The sequence below is a fragment of the Silurus meridionalis genome, chromosome 22, assembly GCF_014805685.1.
Source record: "Silurus meridionalis isolate SWU-2019-XX chromosome 22, ASM1480568v1, whole genome shotgun sequence".
Taxonomy (NCBI): domain Eukaryota; kingdom Metazoa; phylum Chordata; class Actinopteri; order Siluriformes; family Siluridae; genus Silurus; species Silurus meridionalis.
The window spans coordinates 5,558,153-5,584,349 of record NC_060905.1 but is presented as its reverse complement, the minus strand read 5'-3'; the positions used below and the strand labels follow the sequence as shown (position 1 = coordinate 5,584,349).

General features: G+C 39.0%; 1 protein-coding gene across 2 annotated transcripts; it reads left to right on the top strand.

Annotated features, from left to right (window-relative positions):
* Positions 1-169: 169 nt before the first annotated feature.
* hsf1 (heat shock transcription factor 1) lies at positions 170-26,197 on the top strand. 2 transcript variants are annotated; one of them, XM_046834447.1, is made up of 14 exons: positions 170-616; positions 4,356-4,464; positions 4,594-4,730; positions 7,733-7,857; positions 12,389-12,464; positions 15,465-15,526; positions 15,714-15,801; positions 16,516-16,649; positions 18,257-18,490; positions 21,102-21,179; positions 21,908-22,013; positions 24,178-24,228; positions 24,412-24,454; positions 25,317-26,197. In XM_046834447.1, exons 1-14 carry the CDS (start codon positions 491-493, stop codon positions 25,517-25,519), a joined length of 1,572 nt encoding a protein of 523 aa, XP_046690403.1. In that variant the 5' UTR covers positions 170-490; the 3' UTR covers positions 25,520-26,197. The 2 variants fall into 2 exon arrangements, with proteins under 2 accessions (XP_046690403.1, XP_046690404.1); XM_046834448.1 differs by lacking the exon at positions 21,102-21,179.

Sequence of the window (26,197 nt, the reverse complement as noted above, 5' to 3'; positions counted from 1 at the left end):
AATTTTTTTTATAATACATTAAAAAATGATTATGTTTAATTATATTAATCTTGTAATAAATATTATGTGATACAAAAACGTATAAATATATCTGCGTTGAGAAAACGATTTATTTCTTAATTATAACGTTTAACTAAAACAAAAATCCGGTGACGTCACAGTGGTGCGACTCGCACGCGTTTGAGGACGCGACGCTTTTCCTACGCAGTTCACAGGAATTATGTTGAGGTGGAAATTTCCACGGCGGTGCGGTGCAGCGCGGGTATGAGCACAGGGGTTGTGTGACGGTGTCAGGTGGTGAGGTGTGAGCTTCGTGCCGTGAACCAGAGCATAGAACACGCAGAGAAAAACGAATAAAACCCCGTACTTTAACGCGAACGGGCGTCTTCGCTAGCACATCTTGCTAACAGGCTAATGCTGTGGCTCACTCAGGGCGGCTAGTGAGCGGATCTGTACTCGGGCATTAACTTCCAGAGACTTTATCCAGGACATGGAGTTCCACAGCGCCGGATCAGGGGCAGTTGTTATGACCGGGAGCAACGTGCCCGCGTTTCTCACTAAACTGTGGACGCTGGTGGATGATCCGGACACTGATCCTCTAATCTGCTGGAGTCCTGTAAGTTCTGCACTCATTAGCGTTAGCGCTTAGCCTAGGCAGCTAACAGCAGCGATCAGGGTGACAGGGGGAAGTGAAGGGAGTGAGGGAGCGAGTCCCGGTGCAGGCCTGCGGGGGATAGAAGCGATTCACTGCCCGAAAACTCACTCCTGTACCTGCCCCTGTTTCTATCACTGTTTCTGTATGTGTTCCTTTAGACACCAGCTGTGTGTGTGTTATAAGGTTGTTAAAGTGTAGTGCTGTGCCTTGTAGTTATATGTTGTCATGATGTGTAGTTGTGTGTCTTGTTGTTGTTGTTATTGTGTCGTTTGTTGTGTAATGATTTGTATTTATGTTGTGCAGTAGCTAGGGGTGTAACGGTACACCGAAGTCACGGTTCAATACGTACCTCGATTTTTAAGCCACGGTTCGGTTCAATATCGGTATTTATAAGGGGAAGAAATGCATAACATACAATTGCTTGTTTTTATTAAAGTTTATTATGATTAACATTTGTGAACATCATCAGTTTGCAGTTGTAAACAATTCTAAATAAAATGCCTGCTTGGTTCAATAGTGTAGAATAATATCTTGTAATTTTTTAATAAAAAATAAAATAGAACAAATCAAATGAATGCAATTCACGTTTTATTATATTTAACTGAGTCAGTTAAATTGGCACAAATGAATATTAAAATTAAATTAATGGAAATGTTATAGTTTACATTTGTTAGACCTTATTTGCATAATACAGATGCATGTAGAAAAGTGTGTTTACTATTTTAATATTTAATTTTCTAAAGATATGTTCTAATTAACTGTTCCATTTACACTGCCTGTCCCCCCCAAAAAAAAGTCACACACTAATATTTCGTTAGACCGCCTTTAGTTTTGATTACGGCACTAGTTCGGCGTGGCATCGTTTTAATAAGCTTCTGCAATGTCACGTTTATTCAGAGTTTTTCACCAATATGTTGTATTGATGGCAGAGAGTGTGCAAAGTCTTCTCCAGCACATCCCAAAGATTCTCGACGGGGTTTAACGTCTGGACGCTGTGTCACCAATCCGTGTGTGAAAATGATATAACTACACGTAGTATAGTTATAGTTACATTTGCGGCATTTAGCAGACGCCCTTATCCAGAGCGACGTACAAAAGTGCTTTGAGTCTCTAGTAATGAATAAATCTACACTGGTACACAAGATTACAACTTAATATAAATATAACTCTTGATTTCTACAAACTTGGAAAGTGCTAATTTAAGTATTTCAGGAAGAGGTAGGTCTTCAGTCATCGCTTAAAGATAGTCAGGGACTGTACGGACATCTAGGGGAAGTTCATTCCACCACAGAGAAGAGCCTTGAAGTGTACTTACCTCTCATTCTGAGAGAAGGTGGTACCAGTCGAGCAGTGCTGGAGGATCTCAGACAGCATAGTGCAGTGTGAGATGTAATGAGGTCACTGAGGTTAGATGGTGCTGGTCCATTTTTGGCCTTGTAGGCGAACATCAGTGTTTTGAATCTGATACGTGCAGCTACTGGAAGCCAGTGAAGGGAGCGCAGCAGTGGGGTGGTGTGGGAGAACCTGGGCAGATTGAACACAAGCGTGTGTTTTGGATCATTTGCAGTGGATGAATAGCGTTCAGGGGAAGACCTGCAAGCAGAGAGTTGCAGTAGTCAAGTCTTGAAATCACAAGAGACTGAACAAGCACCTGGGCAGCCTGTATGGACAGAAATGGTCGAATCCTTCGGATGTTATAGAGAAGAAATCGACAAGAACAAGCAACATTAGCGACATGTGGGAAGAAGGACAGTTCATTGTCTATAGTTACCCCAAGGTTACGAGCAGTGTCTGAAGTGGAGAGCAGAGAGTCATGAAAAGTTATTTGGAGATCTTGACCTGGAGATGAATCACCTAGGATGACCAGCAGTTCTGTTTTGCTGGGGTGAGCTTAAGTTGAACATCTGCTTTACATGGGCTGGAGTGGAAGATCTTCTGCTATAGAGCTCTGACCTCAACCCTAATAAACACCATTGGGATGAATGTGAACACTTGCTGCACCTCAGGCCTTCTCACTCTACATCAGTACCTCACTTTACTAACACCCTTGTGTCTGAATGAAATCTCAAACATCTCCAAAATCCTGTGGAACATCATCTCAGAAGAATGGAGGTTATTTTAACTCCATTTAATTTTTATATTTATCCCAATCATATTGTCGGGTGTCCACAAACTTTTGACCGAATTAGTTGTGAAACGATTTGAAAGGCATTTCAGTTTGCTGACTCATCCTGAGGGCAGGGTGTGAATCCGACTCGCATCAAATGCAGCGAGTTTGCAGCTGTTTGAATCGTTTTAATGTTGTAGTCCTTGAGGGAGGAAAGAGGACGTTGCCAGATGTTTATTGGTGTTGATCTTAATGCCGCAGACATTTAAATCATTTAATTATTTGGTTAATTGCTCAATAAACCTGACAATAACATTTCATTGTTATGTATATTGGTCGTATATTCCTGACACTTTTGTCAGTCTAAGACGAGTTTACTGTTCTTATTTCTCTCTTTTTCCTTGCAGTAGTCCAGAATACTGAATGTGGGAAAGCGGGTATGGGGAAGTAGCTCAGATGCGCTCAGTACAGCACTGCCATGCCGCCATTGTCGGCCCTTGAGCAAGTTTGTGAGAAAAGTGAGAAATTTGCAAGTCACTCTGGATAAGGTCACGTGTGAAATCCCCGCTTTCGACCTTCAAACGAGTAGCAATGTATTGAACATTACAGCTTTTTCTTAAGATGTTCATTCTTCGGTGGGATCTTCCATCTCCTTGGAGGACTTGAAAGGTTCCAGATGGCTCCAAACGTCTTCCGTTTCTCTATGATCGAGCTCACTTTGATTCTGAGACTGTTCAATGCTTGAAAACTGGTTTTATGTCCTCGTCCGGATCTGCGTTTTGACACCGTTTGATTGTGGAGGTCTGTTTTTCTTGGACTTAATGGCTTGGGTTTTGCTTTGATATGCACTAGGACCACACACACATACACGTGAGCTTGCTACGGGTCAACTTCAGTCAAGGTTTAAATACTTGTAAATGCTTAGCCGAGTGAGAGATTTCAGTGCTCAGTGACTTTACTGGATTATTGTGTGTAAAGTAATGTTCAAAAAGTAGCATTTCTTTGTGTTCGATAAAATATACAATGGTGTGAAAAAGTGTTGGCCACCACTTAATGGCTGAAGAAAAACAAAATGAAGACTGGAGTGGCCTAGTCAAAGTCCTGACCTGAATCCTATTGAGATGCTGTGGCATGACCATAAAAAGGTCATGCTTGAAAACCCTTCAATTTGGCTGAATTGCAACAATTCTGCAGTGATGAGTGACCAAAACTCCTCCACAGCGCTGTAACAGACTCATCGCAAGTTATCGCAAAACGCTTGATCGCAGTTGTTGCTGCTAAGGGTGGCCCAACCAGTTATTAGGTTTAGGGGGCAAACATTTTTTCACACAGGGCCATGTAGTGGCCTAAATAATAAAAACCTTTATTTAAAAACTGCATGTTGTGTTCACGTGTGTTCTGAAACAATGATCTAAATCATTGAAGTGTAAAAACAAAGAAATCAGGAAGGGGGCCAACACTTTTTCACACCACTGTATATAGTTATATTAATGTCTTACCCTCATATCACCCAGCTGGGGGCTATTGGGCCTTTGGCACGTTTCCCTCATGCACCCTTATAATAACTACATCATTTTCTCCTCGGATTTGTAGAGTGGCAACAGCTTCCATGTGTTCGACCAGGGCAGGTTCTCCAAAGAAGTGCTTCCTAAATACTTCAAGCACAACAACATGGCCAGCTTTGTTCGACAGCTCAACATGTGTAAGTCTTACCAAACCGGGTTACAAACAAGCCCTTTTATTAAACTAATGCACAAACAAACGAAATAAGTTTTTTACCCACAATTCAACATCATGAACCTCATAAAGATTTATCCTATTTATCCGGCAGATGGCTTCCGTAAAGTGGTCCACATCGAGCAGGGGGGTTTGGTGAAGCCTGAGAAAGACGATACAGAGTTCCAGCATCTCTACTTTGTCCGTGGACAGGAGCACTTGCTGGAGAACATTAAGAGGAAAGTGACCACGGTAAGCTCCTCTCCGAACCTCACAACCTTTTACAGAACTTCACTTGACTAATATTCAGATTAATCACCGTGCCTGTGAGAGAGTGCGAGAACCGACGAAAGTGCAGTTAAAATCTGTTTATTATTCACGAGTATTGAGCTCAGAGGCAGAGATTCTACATGCCCCAGGACTCCTTAGGTACAGGATTGAGTTTTGGTATTACAGAACACACCAGGCTTTATGTAGTCCACTCTGCCTCAAAATTCTGGATGTTTGTTTTATTTATTTATTTTTTTATTTGGAGTTTTATCACCGGATATGAGAATTTTGTGACTGAATCAGCTGGTGCTAAATGTCACCACCCATAAACTTCAGAAGATCAAAAAGACAATAATTGAAACTGAAACCTCAACACTGTCAACTCTGGCTTTGCTCATGAGGGACTTTATAGGGCTAAATTTTTCAAAGACAAATTAATAAATTTCAAATGTATTTTGTAAAAGCTGCTTTATTAAAATGTATCTTGAAAAAACGATTCTATACAAATAAAATGTTATTAATTTGAACAAATCATCGTTGGAATTTCGCATCGTAATGTGATCGGCCGTATTTTCTGCTTCTTGGTATTGTTTTTTTTCCTCTTTTCTTCTTCCAGTTGTTAGAATTGTGAAAGTAAAAGTGACCAAACTCTGAGCCGAAAATATCCCAAGCATGCATTCGGTGATTTCTCACGCTTTTCTGCTAAATACAGAAATAACAACAAACGAGGCCAAGAGTAAAAAATTGTCTCCCCCCCAAAATATTCAGTTTTTTCGATGACTGGAGCACGTTTCCTCAAAGATACACAAAGAACACAAAGATGATATTGTCTAAAATATCCATCATTTCTACACTAATTTGGATTTTATGCCACACATATAGTGGGATCGACAAACGACTGCAAACTTGTTTAACCACCTAAAAAGAAAGCAGCTCAAAAACCAGAAAGACAAGGGGGGGGGGGCACTCCTGGAGGGCAAATACTGAAAAGACATCACTGATACGATGACATGTTTTAATACTCCTCAGACCAGCCAGAGATTATTTGTATATTAGTATTAAAATTGGTATTAAAAGCAATCCTCTTTTTGATTTAAGAACGATGTTATCACCACCATTCCTCAGCCGTACACTCATGAGAGCACGAACATCTCATAAAAAAAATGCAAATAAAATGTAAACTTACGCTACAAATATATTCAGTATTAAAACACATTCAAATCATATTAACCTCTTCATCATCATTCTATTGATGCTGGATGATTTGGTGTTTTTTGACAGATTATTCACTCCTTCTTGAGAGTATGTGAGATATTTGTAACAGGAAGATCTGATCTGAGTATATTATTATATCTGTGTAGACATCACGATATCATGGGAGGGTACTATCATAGGAGCAAATTCAACTTGGTATAAAGCACAGGGACATTTCACTTTGTTTCACTCTGTATGTAATATTCATTACACTGAAATCGTTACTACATTACAGGTCTGTTTGTTACCTTGGCAACGGGGCACTTTATGCAGCTGTGACTTTGATAAGAAAACATATTTGGCTCTATTGCGTGTAACCTGTCCTTACCCGTCATATCATATCCTTACTCGTCATAACCTGTCCTTACCCGTCATATCGTATCCTTACTCGTCATAACCTGTCCTTACCCGTCATATCGTATCCTTACTCGTCATAACCTGTCCTTACCCGTCATATCGTATCCTTACTCGTCATAACCTGTCCTTACCGTCATATCGTATCCTTACTCGTCATAACCTGACCTTACCGTCATAACCTGTCATAACGTGTACTTACCTGTCATAACCTGTTCTTACCGTCATATCATATCCTTACTCGTCATAACCTGTCATAACGTGTACTTACCTGTCATAACCTGTCTTACCCGTCATATTGTATCCTTACTCGTCATAACCTGTCCTCACCCGTCATATCATATCCTTACTCGTCATAACCGTCCTCACCCGTCATATCATTATCCTTACTCGTCATAACCTGTCCTCACCCGTCATATCGTATCCTTACTCGTCATAACCTGTTCTTACCCGTCATATCGTATCCTTACTCGTCATAACCTGTTCTTACCCGTCATATCGTATCCTTACTCGTCATAACCTGTTCTTACCCGTCATATCGTATCCTTACTTGTCTTAACCTGTTCTTACCCGTCATAAACCTTTTTAGATATATTCTCACATGCCATAAACTGTGCTTACCTGTCATAACCTGTCATAACGTGTACTTACCTGTCATAGCCTGTCATAGCCTATTCTTATTTGTCCTTTACTGTCATAACCTTTTCTTACATTATTCTCATGTCATAATCTGCCTTTACCCATCATAACTTGTTTTTACCTGCCATAACCTGTTCCTACATATAGTTATCTGTCTTTACATGTCCTTACCTGTGGCTGTCTCACACCTGTATAGTTATTCATTGTAATAGACTGTAATAAGATTATAGACTGTAATAAGATCGCTTACGTAATTCAGACACGCATTTTGGTTCCTTGTGCTGCTGAAAGGCAGCCAATTAGTGCTACAAGAACGTTATAAATAAATGAAATCATTAATAAGACAATAACCACATCACTTCATTGAACTAAAACAAACACTTAGAAGGAAAAAACACTACATTACACTCCCCTGTTGGCCTCATGATATATCGTGTGCTTTCATATGAGGAAACCTGCCTGTGGTGTAGGAGTTATTAAGCTGGTGTTGCCTGATGCTTCAGACCCAGACATCCACTTCTCAGATTTTACTGCCTTCCATTCTCAGCCTCTGGACAACTCGTTGGTTCAGCGTAAGAATCGAAGCTCAAAACCTCTTGCTTTTTTGTCCCAACATTTGTCCATGGTTTCAGGACTGGGACACATCAGTGTGCACATTAGTGTGACGTCTCTCTCACACACACCCACACCCACACTCATTCTCACACTTCTGACAGTTTCATTGTGTTCATTCTCAGGTGTCCAATATTAAGCATGAGGACCTGAAGCTGAGTCCGGACGACGTAAACAAAATAATCTCAGATGTGCAGCACATGAAGGGAAAACAGGAGTCGATGGACAGCAAAATCAGCACCCTGAAACAGTAAGTGAAACTCTGAGGTGCTTTCCAAGCCTTATATACCAAACAGGTATGAGTGTAGAAGTATCAAGAGCCAGCTTTAAAAAAAAAAAAACAACCGGCTTCAAGAGCATTCGTACAAGAGATTAGACACAGATGTTTGGTGAGAAGAGGGTTCTTATTAAAGGTGGACCGATAGTGGATTTTACTGATAGCTGTGTTGAATCGTTCTTGCTGATAGCTGATTAATCGACCGATAGTTTTTAATATTCATTGACTGAGGCTGTGGCATTGGCATTAACCCTGTCTAAAGCCCAGTTATTTTCAGCTTCTGATTATCTAAGAGTTCACTGGCTGCCTTCATACACTGAAATAACCCCTAGGCCTCCAAGGTGTTCATGCATTGCTGTGTCGCTGTATTTATCACATGGTTGAATCATTTTTGTTGTTTTGGATTATGACGCTGTAGTTTAGGCTTGTCAAAGTCCCCGATTTTTTTTTTGACTTGCATATCAGTGGAAATTTGACTATAATGAAGTAAAAAAAAAAAATTGCAAAAAAAAAATCTTGCTTTACCACTTTTTTTGCCCAAATTATTTGGTTCTGATTCGAATTTAACAAATACAAATTAACACTTCTAATTAACTGACATGAATATATTGGTTATTGGATGTTTGTGTGGAGGTAGATATGGCACTGACACGCAGTTTGTTTGGGGTAGACATGGCGCAGACACGCAGTTTGTTTGGGGGTAGACATGGTGCTGACACGCAGTTTGTTTGGGGGTAGACATGGCGCTGACACGCAGTTTGTTTGGGGGTAGACATGGCTCAGACACGCAGTTTGTTTGGGGGTAGACATGGCGCTGACACGCAGTTTGTTTGGGGGTAGACATGGCGCTGACACGCAGTTTGTTTGTTTTGTTTGTCTGGTTTGTCTTTATTTATTTATTTATTTATTTATTTATTTATTTATTTATTTGTTACACCAGTCTGTGTTACCTCTAGAGACTGAAATCCCAGGAGATTAGCAGAGACCTGGAAAATGATACTTGTCTGAAACCACAGTGTGACCTAGACTTACCCATTTACACTGTTAACATGAGCAGATGGACAGTGTCCTGTAATCCTATTCTACATCCATTCTCTCTCTTTTTTTTTTATTTTTTATTTTTTGGACAAGTTGTTTGATTCGTCTTCTTTTTTTTTCTTTAATCCAATTCTCAGATATGACTCTTTATAATGACTCTTATTTATTGTCCAGTCGGCCGTTGATTATGTGCTGGGGTGTCTGTAAATTTCATCTATATTTTTTTTCATTGCTAGCAGTGTTTTTGCGGCTCTGCAGTGTAGTAATGTGTGCGATTCTTTTCCAAAGCTTTAGTCACTATATTAAAACAAGGCAAGCTCTCTCAAAAGCTCAAAAACGCACTTCAGTGTGACCCTTACTTCACCCACCACCCCGCACCAAAAGGTGGCAGAATACTGTCAGTGATGCTCTGTTTTTCAGCTTTAATGGAAACACATTCTGGGCATCTGATAAGACGATGATGCACACTAGATCCGCTTTTGAGCAAAATGTGCTGTCGGTTTGTTTAAACTATATAAAGTTATTAATAGTGATTGCATACATTGTCCCATTTTTGTAAATGAAAATGCTTAAAAACAAGGCATTCTATAAAACTATTAATACTTTTATATGGTACATATTTATTATTAATGATTTTAGATTAGTTTTTTGGATATCGTCACAGTTAATATCTTGACAGCATTCCGATTTTTGTCATTCGTGTATGTCCTGAGCAAGAGAGTGCAGTTTGATGGTCATCTGGTAAGATGTTTGGTAGAGTTTTATTCCCAGCTGCATGGTGGAATCTACACCTGTCCCTGTAAAGGTCCAGATAACGAGCAGGGTTGCGGTTGGATGGGTGAGTTATTGGACTCCGGAGACGATTTGAAAAGAGAGAGCTCTTCCCTTGCTGTGGTTTTTTTTTTTTTTTTTTTTAACAGTCCTATGTTGGAGGTTTGAATTGTGGCTGAGAGTTTTACTCTGCTTTATAAAAGAAGGTGAAGAATTCTCCAATCTCTCATTGCAGAAAGTTCTTTTTCAGTCCAAGCAAATTGAGCAGCTCAGTTTCTTCTTTCTGCCTTTCTTAACATTTGGCTGCCTGCAAATATCTACATAGCTATCAAATATATTTGCATCTAGGGTTACACATGCACATACAGAGCCATCCATGCAAAGTGTATCTTTAAGTCCTAATGGCAGTTCATTATTTTAATATGTAATCTAGGCAAACCATACATATTATACCAAGTGTGATGAAGTGCAAGAGCAACAGGTGAGAGAGGTGTTGTGTTTCATCACTAAGTGCCCACTGTGGTTAATGAAAATCTCTCAACCCAGACAACAGAATTCCATGTGACCTAGTGCGTTAGAACACCGACTCCTAAACAGTGACTGAAAGCTCGTTCCATATCCGAAGGCCTTTTTATTGAAAGGATAAAAAACAGATTTTAGTTTTCATTATACTAATACAGATACTAATAAAGAGCCTGCACTTTTAAACACAACCAGGATAGCATATAATAAACAAAGGAATCACTGTGGTTCTTTGGTTCAAAACCCTTAGATTATTATTAGTAGTTTATAATTAATATGAAATTGAACATGAAGCCTGAAAAAAAGATTTTAGCTGCTGTTTTATAGACAAAGTGGAGCTTGTTTATGCATCACACTGGAATATCCAGAATGTTACAGTAGTCTAGAGCTATCCAAATGACTATTTTTTCCCCCCACATTAAAAGCAGTTATGTTTTTGGGGTGAATTTACCTGTCCTAGTAATATTGTCTACAATTGAATGACTAGTAATCACAGTAATCTCACCACGGTATTTTTACTGCTGCAACTGAAGGTCATCCAGAATGACAACACACTCCTAATCTCAGTCTGAAAGCTTGCATTTATATCATTTTTATGCAAGTATGAGCTTAAAATCTTTTTTTTAATTTTTTTTTTTTTTAAGGAAAAGTAAGTTTTCAGTTCATTTTGTTTGCTATTGACAGCTGACAAGGCGCCAGGGGATTTATTTAATTTTTGAAACAATGAAGCAGTCTTTTCATTCGGTTTTGTGCCCAAGGACACTCAGCCTGGGAGACAGCAGCAGATAGCATGTACTGTGCTCTCGCATTCCATTTCTTCTTCACTGATTGAGTTGTTCTCAAGCTATGTCAGTTTGCTTTCTGTATTACTTTACTATTTGTAAAATTTGCTGTTTGTGATCTGACATGTTCCATTTTTTTTTTTTTTTCTATTTACTTTTAGACTTATTGAGAATAAATATTCTGTGAAAACCAAGTTGTTTTCATGAAGACAGATCCAATATGTGAGGAATTTAGCGTTCTAATTTCACCCACTTACACTATAAAGACAAATGTATTGGGACACCACTATTTTCCAGCCATGTGTTTTTCTGCTGCTAAAAAGTTGGAGACACACGATTGTATTGGACGTCTTTGGATGCGGGTACCTTCACCTGAACTAGGAGACCCAAACATGGTTTATATGTTTTGGTGAGGAAGATCTTGAGTGGACACTGAACCCTACCAAACACCTTTGGGATGAACGTGAACGCTGACTGCACCCCAGTCCTCCTCACCTCACCTACATCAGTACCTGATTTTTACTAACACTCTTGTTGTGGATTGAGAACAAATCTCTACAACAGGGTTTCCACGGGGTCTTAAAAAAAAAAAGTCTACAACATAAAAATAGAAATTTTAGGCCTTAAAAAGTCTTAAATTCACTGTTCTAGGTTTTGAATAATTTAAAATAGGTCTTCATTTACCGATGTCCATGTAATACAACCTCTAATGCTCATTGAAATGCAGCTCTGTAGAGTGTTTTTATTTGTTTACATTATTAGTTTTTGTGGTGATGCAGTTCTTTCTTCCGCTAGTCCAAATATAATTTGTTGTATTAACTACAATTGAGACCAACATGCAACAGCCAATCAGTTTTCTGTTATTCGTACAAACTTCTCTTGGATTGTACCACAGATGTAAAACGGATTTTATTTTTCAGCTATGGGGAAGTGCACGTTTTTAGCGATACCTGGCTTTAAAAAAAAAATGTAGTTAGGGTTCGGTTAAGGCCAGTTGCTAACAACGTACTTTTGTGTGTGTTTTTGATTTAAAAATTCATCAATTCATTCTTAATGGTCTTAAAAATTTGACTTTGTGAACCCTGCAGAAACGCCGTATAAGCGAACTCCAAAATCCAGTTAAAAATCTTCCCAGAAGAGTGAAGGATATTATAACAGCTAATAGGGACTTGGTGTGGAATTAAATATTCAAAAAGTACATACCAATTATCTAATATTTATATCTGCACAAACCTTTGTCCCATGCAGTGTTTCAGATTCAGCATCTGCTTACTGCTGTTGTTTGTTATAAAGGAGACACATATGCCTTTATTCTGTGCTTCTTCTTAACCTTTAATCTTCAGTTTAGAGTAGTTGAACTTCCTGACATCCACTTTGGCTTCTCGTTTCAGTGAAAATGAAGCTTTGTGGAGAGAAGTGGCCACACTGAGGCAGAAACATGCCCACCAACAGAAAGTTGTGAATAAGGTAACTTCAGTCTCTCTCTCTCTCTCTCTCTCTCTCTCTCTCTCTCTCTCTCTCTCTCTCTCTCTCTCTCTCTCTCTCTCTCTCTCTCTCACCCACCCAATTAAAACAGTCAAATCTCATTTCCTCTACTAACAGTTCCTCAGGTTTCTCTGTAAATGCTGGTGTGACTTCTGTATGCAAAGCTCTCCATTTTGTTCTTGGTACATACACACTGGTGGACAGCATTCATTATTTTGTTAAAGCTTTCACTTTGAATTAACTCTTTCAACCAGTGCTTTTCACCTTGCAGAGGAGATTAGAGTTAAGGAGGATAATTAAACGTCATCTTTATTAATTGTAAATGATCCAATCATTTATATATACCGTAATTTTCAGACTATTAAGTGCACCTAAATATAAGCTGCACCCACTGGATTTAACTTTTTTACATTTTGCACATAAATAAGCCGCAGGTGCCTACATTAAACAAATGAACTTTACACAGGCTTTAACAAAAGACCTGTAACATGGCTTGTAGCAAAACAGTAGCTGACCAAGAAAGTCATTGTTCACCGTCTTCCTCCTTCCTTTCACAACAATTTCTCTCAGGAGTTTATCTTTTGGCATCGTCGTGCGTTTAATATCACCATCGGTGAATCTTTTCTCCCGATGCCGTGCAGCTCAGAACACAGGTGAAGTGTGTTTTTTCATGCCCGGTTGTTTTCAGCGTGACGAATGATTCGCATTTCCTGTAGACAGTCCGAGTGAGCGGCAGGTCAAACGTCATGGAGGAACAGCATCCATATTTATGATGTGGTGCGGCCCGATTTAGTGGGAGCACATCTGAATTAATATAAAGAGTTTCATTGGTTCACCTGAACCCGTTCGGCGATTTCATTGGTCTAATGTTATGGAGCTCAGTTTTTTGGCGGCATGAAGCTTGTGAAACCGGGAAAAACCCATAAATTAGCCGCTTCATTGTTTAAGCCGCGAGGTTTAAAGCGGGGGGGGAGTAGCGGCTTATAGTCCGGAAAATACTGTGTGTGTGTGTGTATGTGTGTGTGTGTGTGTGTGTGTGTGTGTGTGTGTGTGTGTGTATATATATATATATGTATATGTGTATATGTGTATATGTATATATATATATATATATATATATATATATATATATATATATATATATATATATATATATATATATATATATATATATATAGGGCTGTCTATATTAACACGTTAATAATTTAACACATTAATTTTAATGGCAAAGATTAAATCCTTATTAAAACACAACACACATTTATTCACAACATCCTTACGTCACTCAGATACAAAAAAGTATAATAAATAAACTTCACCAGAAAGTAATTTTGAATTACTAAACATGTGTTTTACTGATGTGCCAATTCTCAAACACCGGCATGTTGCCATCACGCTAAGACCGTAACTTGAGCAGCCCAACTAATCGATAACGGCATCTGCTGCCCTAACAGGCAAAACCTATAAATATTGTGTTGGTCCCACTTTTGCTGCCAAAACAGACCTTGAGAGGAATCTGACTGAAAAGGGGAACCCATTCTTATTTGGGTAATATCAAGAGTGTGATTATGAGTCATAAAAACAATACAAAACACCAGAGAGTGAGAACCAATATGAGCAGTGGATTGTGTGGTTGAGTAATGTCCTTTCTACAGTCTTATACAGTCAGTTAACGTTGTGGAACCAGAAGCTACTGAGCAACTCATAAAATAGTTGAACATTTGAGATCATAGATCCAACACCAGCTTCTCCATTCCAGAGCCTTTAAACATTCAAAGAGTTGGCGCTGGTAGGTTTGTAGATGGTCCAAGATGTTTGCGGGGTTGGCATTTACTTCTTTGAAGGTCCATAATCTTCATGAGGTGGGACACAACTGGAGCTGGTGAAACCTCATGATGATCAGTGTATTCACTTCACCCGTCGTAATGTTATAATGTCATAATGTTATGCCGGATTGGTGTATGTGTGCTTTTAAAGAAAATGTTGTCAGCAATTATGAAGTGATCGATGCTGTAAAAAAGTTACTAAAAGTTCACTGTACTATATGTTTCTTCACAATCACTTTACCTATTTGTCAATATAGAAGCTTGTTTGGAAGGGAGGTGGTAGCTCAGTGGTTAAGGCTCTGGGTTCAAGGTCGGTGGTTCAAGTCTCAGTATCACCACACTGCCACTCTTAGGCTTCGAGCAAGGCCCTTAACCCTTTGTGCTCCAGGGGCGCTGTATCCTGACATCGCTGGGATATGCGAGGAAAGAATTTCGCTGTGCTGTAATGTACATGTGATAAGTATAAAGCCTGTTTACCCCGATTTTGTTGGAAGTTAAAAAAGCTCCTCACTTTATATTTGCATATGCCACAGAATTTTGATTATAGTAGAAGTCATCCGATAGTGGATGACTTCTGGATGTGGATGACATCGAGTGTTATACCAAGCATAACACTAATATAGTACTGAACTCATGAGATTAATGAGAATTGTGCTAAATTAAATAAATATGAATGCATTCATTAATACATATAATTATATAAATTATTAAAAAATAATAAATATAATGTAGAACTTTCTGTGCAGTGCACAGTCTCATGTGTAAAAACAAACAGCTTGTGCCATCGGTAAATCACCTCTAGAGGCCGCCCTCATAATGACAGCTAGTAATGACAGCCGCTCCTGCCACAGGCGCAAGCCGGAAAAACTATCAGTATTCAATTTTTGAGGATCGTTTCAGCAATCAACTGTCGAAATATCTAGATTATAGTGTTTCATAAATCAGTTTTTGATCCACTAATGTCTCTCTATCACCATGCAGAATTTACAGCCAAACAGAGGATACAGATCATTTTAATAAACTGTATAAAAACTAAATCTGCCTAAATATTGCTTTAAAGTTGGATATTTGAAATGTTATATATAATAACTGTTTAATGTTAAATTTATATTCAGTTTCATAACAACATTTTTTTTGTTTTGTTTTTTGTCTATAGCTCATCCAGTTCCTGATCACACTGGCACGAACCAACAGGGTTCTCGGAGTGAAAAGAAAGATGCAAGTCCTTCAGATGTTTTAAACATGCCACTAACATTTAAAACCTTCTCTCTCTATATATTTTTTTACTGCTTTATTTCTAAATTGTCCAATTTAAATTTTCCTTACTTTTCTTTTTATTGTTTTAGCTTCAACCATTTGATCATCTTGCGCAGTTTTGATTCTTGTGCTTTGTTCATGTCTTTAGGCCTCTGATGTTGAATGACAGCAGCACAGCACACCCTATGCCTAAATACAGCAGGCAGTACTCTCTGGAGCCATCACCCAATATCTCTGTGAGTACTACACATTTATACATCACTGAGCACTTGTGTTTATATAAATTAATAAACACTGTACCATTGCTCCTTAATATGTAAATAAGTAGAAACCAATGTGTGAGGGGAACCCCCCCACACCCTTGGTGCTGGATGCTAGAGTAAAGCAGATGGAGGTGGAGGATGGAGTAAGAACATAAAAGTGCAGGAGAAATGAAGTGCACTACATTGGGGGGGACCTCAATCACAATTTGGGAAAGAAAGGAAAAAAGATTAATGGAAATAATAAATAGATGTGTTGCAAACACTGTCGCATTGTTTTAAGTTGACCCATGTGATGCTGCTTAATATATAAATCAAGTTGAAATCTTTATGGCCAAAAGTACACAATAAGCACAATAAGAACAGGGTGTTGTGGAGACAGATGATCTGTTGTGGCGACCCCTAAAGGGAGCAGCCGGAAAAAGAAATATAATATAGCGCTCTCCGTGCAGCGCGCCGTCTCGTGTATGAAAACAAACAGCACGTGATGTCAGTGATTCGCCTCTAGAGGCCGCTTTCGTAATGGCATTGTACTGGGAGCCGGAAAAACTACCGGTATGGATTTTTACCTATAGTTCCAGCAGTCAGCAACCTGTGCCGATTATACGGTAGAACCGATGAATCGTTCGAACTCAATTTACAATCCACTAGCATAGTGTCTGTTTATAATTTCTTCTTTTTTTCCTTCAGTCCCCTGGATCGACTTTTACAGGAACAGGAATCTTCTCCACAAACTCACCTGTCAAGACTGGACCGATCATCTCTGACATAACAGATCTGGCTCAGTCCGGCCCCGCTAGTGCAGACGAATGGATTGAGGATAGGCAAGTCAATATTTAAAAATAATTATGCAGCTTTAAGTGCAGTCTATATGTTTGTTACAGTGAGAGCTTTACCTCACACATGGTTCTGCTCTAGTCGACTTTTTATGCTACCAACATTGTATTTTTAAAATTAAAAACTATTAAAAGCTAAATATATATACATATATTTTTTTTATTAGGTGGCTTATGTTTAGTTCAGTGATGGTATAATATTTCAGCATTCGTGTGACTAAAGTTCATTTTCACATTTTTTATTGTTGGTGTGTCCTCAGTTTCTCTAGAGTTCACTCCATGTAAACCTGCAGGCCGTATCATTGATTTACATTGAAATTTAAAGCATTTGGCAGAAACATTTTCCAGAGTAACTTAGTTATATCATTTATACACGGTGGCACTGGGAAACGGGAAATTTGGGAACTAGCCGTTTTTGATCCCGGGGCTTTGGCAATTCTTCGGAACCAGTGCAAGCTGGTTTTGAACTTCTTGTCATGAGGTGTAAAGGAGCAGTAGAATGGTGTACAATGAGCGTTCGCTGTAGAACCTTTTATAAGAATAGTGATACTGTGAGTAAAACTGTCCCATCTGCTCATATGATTCCAACATGAATGAATTCAATTCAGCTCAGTGTGTTGTGGAACGGAGCTCCTCAGGATGGCAGCCTCAATGTTCTCTGGTGTGGAGGCCCTTCAAACATCACCTGGGAACTTTTTTTTATTTGTATTTTTTTTAAGGCTGAACCATTTTCTTCAAAATGAGCAGACGGGACACAATCATGACGTAACTGGTAATGCCGCCGAAATTCCCTTTTGCTCACACGATCACCATACTTAAAGGTATATAAAAGGTTTTACAGCAAACGCTCATTGCGCATCGCTCCACACTGCTCTGTTATAACTAACGGCGAGGGGCTCGAAACGAGGTCATAATGGTTCCAAACAATTGGTTCGCCCAATCCCAGTTCCAAAATTCCCCCAAGCTTCCCTGCCCCAGTCTGTGTTTTATAAAATTGAAGAACGAATGTATCGTATATTAACAGCAAAATATATTTTTATTAGGTGGATATAATATTTCAGCTTAACTGAGACTGAAGTCCATTTTCACATTTTATTTGTTGGTCTCTTTTAAATCTTCTAGAGTTTCCTCCAAGTAAACCTGCAGGCGATAGCATAGATTTACATCTACAGACACACTTATCCAGACCGACTTATTATTATCTTATTACTAGAAACAATTGAGGTTTTACATCTTCTCCACTGAGGTTCCACTGCCATTATGTATGAAAGTAATCCATTGTTGAGGCTCGAGTCAGTGCACATCATGTTCAGAGTCAAGGGTACAGACCGGGTTGTTTGGCATTTTGTCCAGATTCACACTTTTTTTTTTTTTTTTTTATATCAGACTTTTTATTCCTAATAATGTCATTACTGTGTTGTTCTGTTATATGTGGCAATAGATATGTACCTTCTTTTCCTTTTTTTTTTTTTTTTTTTTTTTTTTTTTGGAAAGAGGACATTTGTGAGGGCAAACCTGGATAAAATGTCGGAGACTTTTGTTATACGATTGTGACTTTTTCTGATCACCACACCTCTTTTAACTGCTATTAACAGGACAAGCCCATTGGTGCATGTAAAGGAAGAGCCGTTAAGTCCCACCCATGGTTCTGAGGTAGAAGAAGTGTGTCCTGTGGAGGTGGAGGTCGGGGCAGGGTCGACTTTACCTGCAGACACGCCTCTTTCCCCCACCACCTTTATTAACTCCATTCTGCAGGAGAGTGAGCCATCACCTGCCCCATCTCTGCCCCAGTCCCCGGAGAAATGCTTAAGCCTGGCATGTTTGGACAAGTGAGTATTAATAATTCTCCATGACCACACTCCCCAGCCTCATCAAGCTCTTTCTAAGAGCCAGATGTTTTTACAGATAAACTGCTGCAGAATGCTGTATACGATATACTCAGTTTCTAAATACCATGATGCTTTCATGTCTTTGAACAGTAGATGCATGCAGGTGTATTTTATTGCAATTTTGACCGATAGAAAAAAAAAATTCTGCTTCACCCCCCACTGCTACCACCACCAAAATTTCCACATAATATTCAGGAGTACAAATTCATTTTAATAAGGTGGGGTCTTTTTGCATTTTGCATTGCTTTGCATAGAGCATCATTTTTAAAATTTGGCGCAGAGCTGCATGGGTTTTAACGGACTCATTTAAATTGCATCCTTGCTGCTGGACTGATTAAGCAAACGAAAGTTACATCAAAGCTTTTTAAAGAAAAATAAATAAATAATCGCAGTTGTACCAACATTTCAGGGCTGTAACTTGTGACCCTGAACGTTTCAATTGCTCGGAAAAATGTGCTGCTGTGCTGCTCATTGTTTACATAATGCACACAAATCCTCATCGTTCCAGTGAAAAAGTCACAGAACTGGTTCCTGTTACAAGGGTGTAAAAATTGTTCGTATATTTTCTTTTAAAGCAGACGTCCGCAAAGATAAAGAAAAAAAAACAGTCCTCTCAAAAAGCACATCACGCTGAACATCCAGGGAAAAACATCCAGCTGTTCTCCTTGAACAGGATGCAGACTGGCTGAGTGTGTTGCTGTAACGGCTGCGCTGCGCTTCACTCCTGTTCCGTCCATGTTTTTATCTTCATGACCACCACTTCCTGTTTAGGTGCACCCTATAATCCCAAATTGTCTGGCGAGTGTTTAGAACACACAAAAATTTTGAATAATGTAGACGAATTCTGATGATTTATTTAATAACGACAGAGGATTGCATTTATTATGGTTCTTATAAAAAATATTCAATAATATAAATGACCTTTTTGGTTGATATATTATTTTCGATAATAATATGTTTGTTGTAATTATAGATTTAATTTATTTAACAGTATTTTAATTAATATTTGAGTTGGATGGTCAAACATGCACTGTATTTTCAGATCATTATTGACATGCACTTACAGCTGTTAGTGATGGTCAGAATTGCTGTTTAAATTGATCTTACCCCCTCCACGAGTGTATACACGCATGCACGGGCGATAAACTTACCATAGCTGCACACACACCTTCAAATTCCATGTTTATACTCAAATACCCATCATCCCCTGTTTAGCTACAGAGACAGACATCCTGTTTTGAGCTCAGGTTAAAATGTGAGGTTTCCGGATCGCCCTTCTGGGTCTGACAAGAGACCCGGGAGCCATCATCCATGTATCGTTCTTTTATTTCCCAGAATAAATCAAATGTATGCGCTTTGAGACGTGGCTAATATTGGATTGTGTCAGCCATTTACCCTGCGTTCTCACTAGCGAGCGACAATCGATTTTTCATTTCCTGTGCACATGCTTGACGTGAAGGTGCGATTTTAGTAACTACTTGCAGTTAGGTCATTAAAACCGTCTTTATATATAATATATATAAAATGGAGCAACTGATACTGCTCATATGCATATGTTTGTGTGTTTGTGTGTCTTTATATTTTATGTGTGTGTGTATGTGTGTGTATATATATATATATATATATATATATATATATATATATATATATATATATATATATATATATATATATATATATGCATGCATTCTGTCTGTATGTATAAAATATAAAATATATATTATATATAAAATGGAGCAAATTATACTGCTAATATGCATACGTCTGTGTGTGTGTGTGTGTGTGTATATATATATATATATACATAATATACATACACACACACACAGACGTCTGTGTGTATATGTGTGTGTGTGTGTGTGTATATATATATATATATATATATATATATATATATATATATATATATATATATATATATATATATATATATATATATATATATACACACACACACACAGACGTATGCATATGAGCAGTATAATTTGCACCACACCCACAGACAATAGACTACAAGTGACTTGCTAATGTTAAATGTAAATGTCAAATTTTTACATTTATTTGTTATTATTATTTAAATTATCTTTTCACAGAAATCATAGATTTTACCAATAGCAGCTACAGAATGCAGGGTTTCCACTGGGTCTGTGTTTTTTTTTTTAGAGTCTAAAATATAAAAGAATCAACATTTCAGGTCTATAAAAGTCTTAAATTCGCTGTGTTTTTTATTGATGTGGTGATCTGCGTTTTAAATGTAATTCTTAATGGCGTTTAAAAGGTCTTAAATAGTTTTACATTTGACTTTTGACCTGCAGAAACCCTGTGAATGATTCTCTTTCACCCTGAATCGATTTACCATATCTGTTCTGTATACCATCATGATTGTAGAAGCATTCTTCTTTTTCTTATTACACCTGCCTCATCATCATGTTTCCTCTGAACCCCCTTCTCTCAGGCCTTTTTTTTTTTTCAGCACGGTTGCGAGGAGTAATGATTTTAGTGTCTCCCCTCCCACTGTCTCCAGTGCCATGTTGTGCTTCTATCTTTTCAGTTCCTCCCAGACGTCCGAGGTGTCCCACCCTTACCCAAGCCTCTCCTCTTCGTCTTCTCACCTCAGATCACATTCACGGTTAGCATTTCAGTGGACCTTGCTGACCCCAGAACACACAGCGCTGTGCTCAATAAGCTGTCAAGGCCCATTTACTCTTAACGCGCATGTAGCCGCTGCTCTCCGCTCTCGCACCCGAGGGGCCTCAACACTTCACATGTTCACATTGTGTAGGAACGAGGATACAGCTGCACAATGCGCGTAGCATAGCTGATGTGTGCATTAGCGCTACACAAATTGTACACTCGGGTCTACTGTGAAGTGATGGAGGATTTCCTGGGCACTTGGAGGGAGAGCAGCGGCTTCATAAACCCCCCATGTAATGGCATGATATTCCAAGCAAATTTCTATCCTGGATTTTTTGGTTTTGTTGATTATTGGAGTGTGGCATGCCCTATAGGTTGTGCTGCATGTGCATTCCACATGCCCCTTCCTCTCCGTAAAAATAAAATGCCAACGTGTTTCTGGGGACACAGGAATCCCCCCAGCACCCCACCCCCCTGTTCTATGCTTTTCAGCAGCGTGTGGCACAGCTCTGTAGCTTTGTGGTTATCACTAAAATGATCTACGCTTTATGAATTCTTTCATGTGCAACCGTTTAAGGGGTTTTTGTGTGTGTGTTTTATTTTGGGTTTTTTTAACCACAGAGTGAGCTACAAAAGAAAAAATGAATCACATTAAAAAAAAAAAGAGGTGTCTCCACGTTTTTTTTAGGCCACTCCAACTAAACTGTTGATTTTATGTCCCAGGAGTGAGCTGTGCGATCATCTGGACAGCATCGACACCGGCTTGGAAAACCTGCAGGCAATGTTCAACGTGCAGTCCATCAACTTCGATTCCTCGCCACTCTATGACGTGAGTGTCCTTTTGCACCCTTTTGATATAAAGCGTACACCAAAAGCATAAACGTGTGTGAAAGCTGCCGGCTGTTACAATCAGGTGCTTCAAAAAGCCTGGAAATGCATTACAGTCACTTTCACTAAACCTGAAGCATCTAAAAGTTGAAAATGTTCTAAACGGTGTTGGGGAAAGTCGTAAAAATAGTTTGCAGAGGTGAACAGAGGAGAGTGGTGCCGAGGTGGACGTGAGGTAACGGGGAAATGTAAACCTGTAAACAGGAAATGCCTCCATAATAAGAGCGATTGATTGATGATTTGGAAGCCTCCTGTAACATTTGTAAGAAATGCTTTGAACTAGCAATATGAGTGAGCCAAATCCTATTGCTAGTCAGTATCCTATAGTTAGCATACAATGAACAGATGTTGGTCTTCTGGTCGGAAGGTCATGGGTTCAAATCCCAGTCCTACCAAGATGCAACTGCTGAGTCCTTGAGTAAGACCCTTACGCTTCAATTGCTCAGGTGTAACTGAGATAACTGTATGGCGATCTGTATAAGGGTGTCTACCAAGTGGCATAAATGCAAAGAATCGCTCATGTATGTCTTGATTTTATTACTTTTTTTTCTAAAAACCAAAAAAACCTACATTTTATAACATGGTTCAACATTCATGGTAGTTTGATGATTTTGTGATGAATAAAGCAGCTCTGAGAATCAGAGGCCAGCTTGTACAAACCTTTCTATCAAGGGTTAGAAATCTTATATTCAGTTTAAAAAGTAATCCTAAGAAACAATGCAACAACTATTGAGAAACATCTGTGGCCTCGTTGCACACGGACGTTAGACATTTATGGACTCCATGGACCTTAAGGTTGACCACCATTTTAATTTTTTTAAACTACTGTAACAATGAGCATTTTATTTTATTAGAAACATGTGTATGCTTAATATGATTAACTAAAAACGTAAATCAACTTCCCCAATAAATATAGCAGAAGTACGTTTATTGATCACTTCTCCTGAAGTGCTAAATGTGCTCTTTAAAAGAACGATTCTAACCATGTTCCCTCTTCAGAGTGACTCACTGAACCACTATTAAAATGTACTTTTAGGAAATGTATACGCTATATGGACAAAAGTACTGGGACACGTGGCTTTTTTTTTTTTCTCCAAACTGCACAACGAAATTTTGAACCACAACTAGGAGACCCCCAAACCTGTTCCAGCATGACAATGCACCTGTACACAAAACCAGCTCAATGAAGATTTGCTTTACATAGATCTCTGATCTCGACCCTGTCGAACACCTTTGGGTTGAATGTAAACGCTGACTGCACCCAGGCCTCCACACCTCCGCTACATCAGTATCTGATATTAACACCGTTGTGGCTGAATGAGCACAAGCCCACACCAACATCTAGTGGAACATCTTCCCAGAAGAATGGGATGTTCAAAAAAGCACAAATGGGTCCACACAACTTTTGCTTATCTAGTGTGTTCGTCTCAGGCCGCTTTCCAATGTGGTTTGAACGATCAGCTCCAGTTTGCACTTGCACTTCTGATCGAATATGTCAGATGATTGTCATTTAGTCCAGTAACGATTGCTTTTGTGCAGAGAAAAGAGAAGTAGAAAAAGACCCATCATCAGTGTAGAGCGACTGGAGAGTATTTACCATGTGGAAGTGCTCTACAATTTCTTGCTTATTTGGTTCATAATTGTCATTAATTCAATTGTACTTTGTGTGAAGTCTAGTTCTCGTGCTCTTGCATAGAAATGAGGTGTGGAAATGGGTAGATGGTGACGCAACTTAACTCAAATTACAGGACACATTTTGCTTCCAGTTTGTAACTAAAAAAGTTATTATATGCATAACCAGGCCTGAGCTCTGCCTCCACACGTGTATGGGTTTATTTCCCATTTAATCCGTATTTATATTTAAGGCATTTGGCAGATGTTCTTATCCAGAGTGACTTATCCTATTCATACAACTGAGGAGATGTGGGGTTAAGGGCCTTGCTCAGGGGCCCAAGAGTGGCAGCTTGTACGATTTTAACTTACAACCTTTCCGTTCTAAAGTCCAATGCTTTAACCACTAAGCTACCACCCCCCCTATATTTACAAAAAGGTGTATATAAATAGTAGGATTCATGCTTCTAATTTTTCTTACAAATATTTTGCAGATCTTCAGTTCAAACAGCAGCGCCGACTTCGATCTGGACAGTTTGGCCACGGTAAGTCTGAGTCACGCAATGTGAGTGTGTGAAGGTTAATCTTGTGATGGACTCCGTAACATTTGCCTTTGCGCAAATAATGTATTCGAAGTGGGGGAAAAAAAATCTGTACTTTTCAAAATGTATTTATTATAATTTAACGTAGGTTGGTGTTGAAATAAACATAAACTGATCTCATTACAGATTCAGGAGCTGCTGTCGGAGTGCGGTGACAACATGAAACCAGGTAGATGCCTTTTAAAATATGCGCACGTATTATATTTACACAATCAAACCTGTTGTGTTGTCATAACTCTGGATTTGCATGTGTTTGTTAATCGACTTATTTATCTGCATATTTTAATATTTTATACATCAGGTATTTGGATTTTCCATAAACCATATGGCAAAAATACTGCGTTCATGAATCAGTAGTAAACTAGTAGTAGTGGCAATAATAATAATAATAATAATAATAATAATAATAATAAGTAAATTCAGCCCATATTTAGGCAGAGCACATACGTTATATGAGCAAAAGTATTGGGACACACCTGACTTTTCTAGCTATATGTGCGTGAGATGTCTTTGGATGTTGCATGAAATGTTCCTTTCAACTGAACCATGAGATCCAAACCTGTTCCTGCATGACAATGCGCCTATGCACAAAGCGAGCTCCATGGTTTGCATGAGTTGTACTGAAAGATTGGAGTGTCCTGCTGCAGAGCTCTGACCTCAAACCTGTTAAACACCTTTGGGATGAATGTAAACACTGAGTGCACCCCAGGCCTCCTCACCTCACCTACATCAGTACCTGACTTTACTAACACCCTTGTGGCTAAACGAATGTCACACAAATCTCCTCAGAAAACTAGTGGAACACCTTGCCAGAAGAGTGGAGTATATTATAACAGCAAATAGGGAGTAAACGTGAAAAGGGATGTTAAAAAAAAATCTTATAGTTAGGTGTCCACAAACCTTCGCCCTTATTATCTATTTCGCGTTTTATGAAAGTGTCGGTGAGAGCGTAGATTCCATATGTAAAAGTCCATTTCTTCTGCTTTAAAGAGAGTCTTCGGATAATCATCATGTTGCTGCTGGTGTTTCAGGAAACCAGTTGGTTCAGTACACGGCTCAGCCGGTGGTGGTGAACGACCCCATGACGACCACCGAGAGCACCAGCGAGGATCTGCCCAGCCTGCTGGAGCTGGAGGAAGACTCTTACTTTAGCCCAGACCCTGCTGATGATCCCACCATCTCACTCCTGACCACTGACTACCAAACTACAGGACCTGAAGACCCCAAGCTCTAATAGAAAACCAACAGCTTCTAAAAACACTTTTTTTTTTTTTTGTTTGGTTTTTTTTTTCTTGTTTGTTTGTTTGTTTTTGTTTTTTTACAGTTATCTATGTTTTCAATTCACTGTTGTTTCCTGGCCTCTGATTTCATAATCCCTGCGATAGCAATAGCAGTATATCTTTACAGAAGCGTTTTCTGATCTTCCTATTGGTCAGCAAATACGTGCATCAGGCTCTCGGGGTTCATCACACACCTACACTGCAGACGAATTAGTTGAAGCCCTAATCTGGAATTCCCAGAGCAGCTCTGTGGTCATGAGTAGCACCGAGGATCATTAGAATCCGAATTAGTGGCGTGGAATATAGCAGCGTATAAAACTATATATTGTAGTAATGTGTAAAAGGGGGAAAAAAAAGTTCTAAGACCTTCATAAATACGTGCTTCGCTCTTGTCCGATTTTTCACACAGCTTTTGTTCGAGCACCATGTTCACCAGTGGTGCTGATTCCTGAGTGGGGCTTTAATTACTGTGTATAACAGAACATATAATCTATAAACTTAGAGCGTAGAGTATTGATGCATCTTCACTGAGCATGCTGTGTGTGTGTGTGTGTGTGTGTGTGTGTGTGTGTGTGTGTGTGTGTGTGTGTGTGTGTGTGTGTGTGTGTGTGTGTGTGTGTGTGTGTGTGTGT

What these genes read in the sequence shown, in the direction of transcription:
- hsf1 (XM_046834447.1), top strand. Translation starts at nt 491, where the DNA reads ATGGAGTTCCACAGCGCCGGATCAGGGGCAGTTGTTATGACCGGGAGC. An exon ending in GACGAATGGATTGAGGATAG is followed by an intron (nt 16,650 to 18,256) that starts GCAAGTCAATAT and finishes TGCTATTAACAG; the next exon opens with GACAAGCCCATTGGTGCATG. An exon ending in CGGTGACAACATGAAACCAG is followed by an intron (nt 24,455 to 25,316) that starts GTAGATGCCTTT and finishes CTGGTGTTTCAG; the next exon opens with GAAACCAGTTGGTTCAGTAC.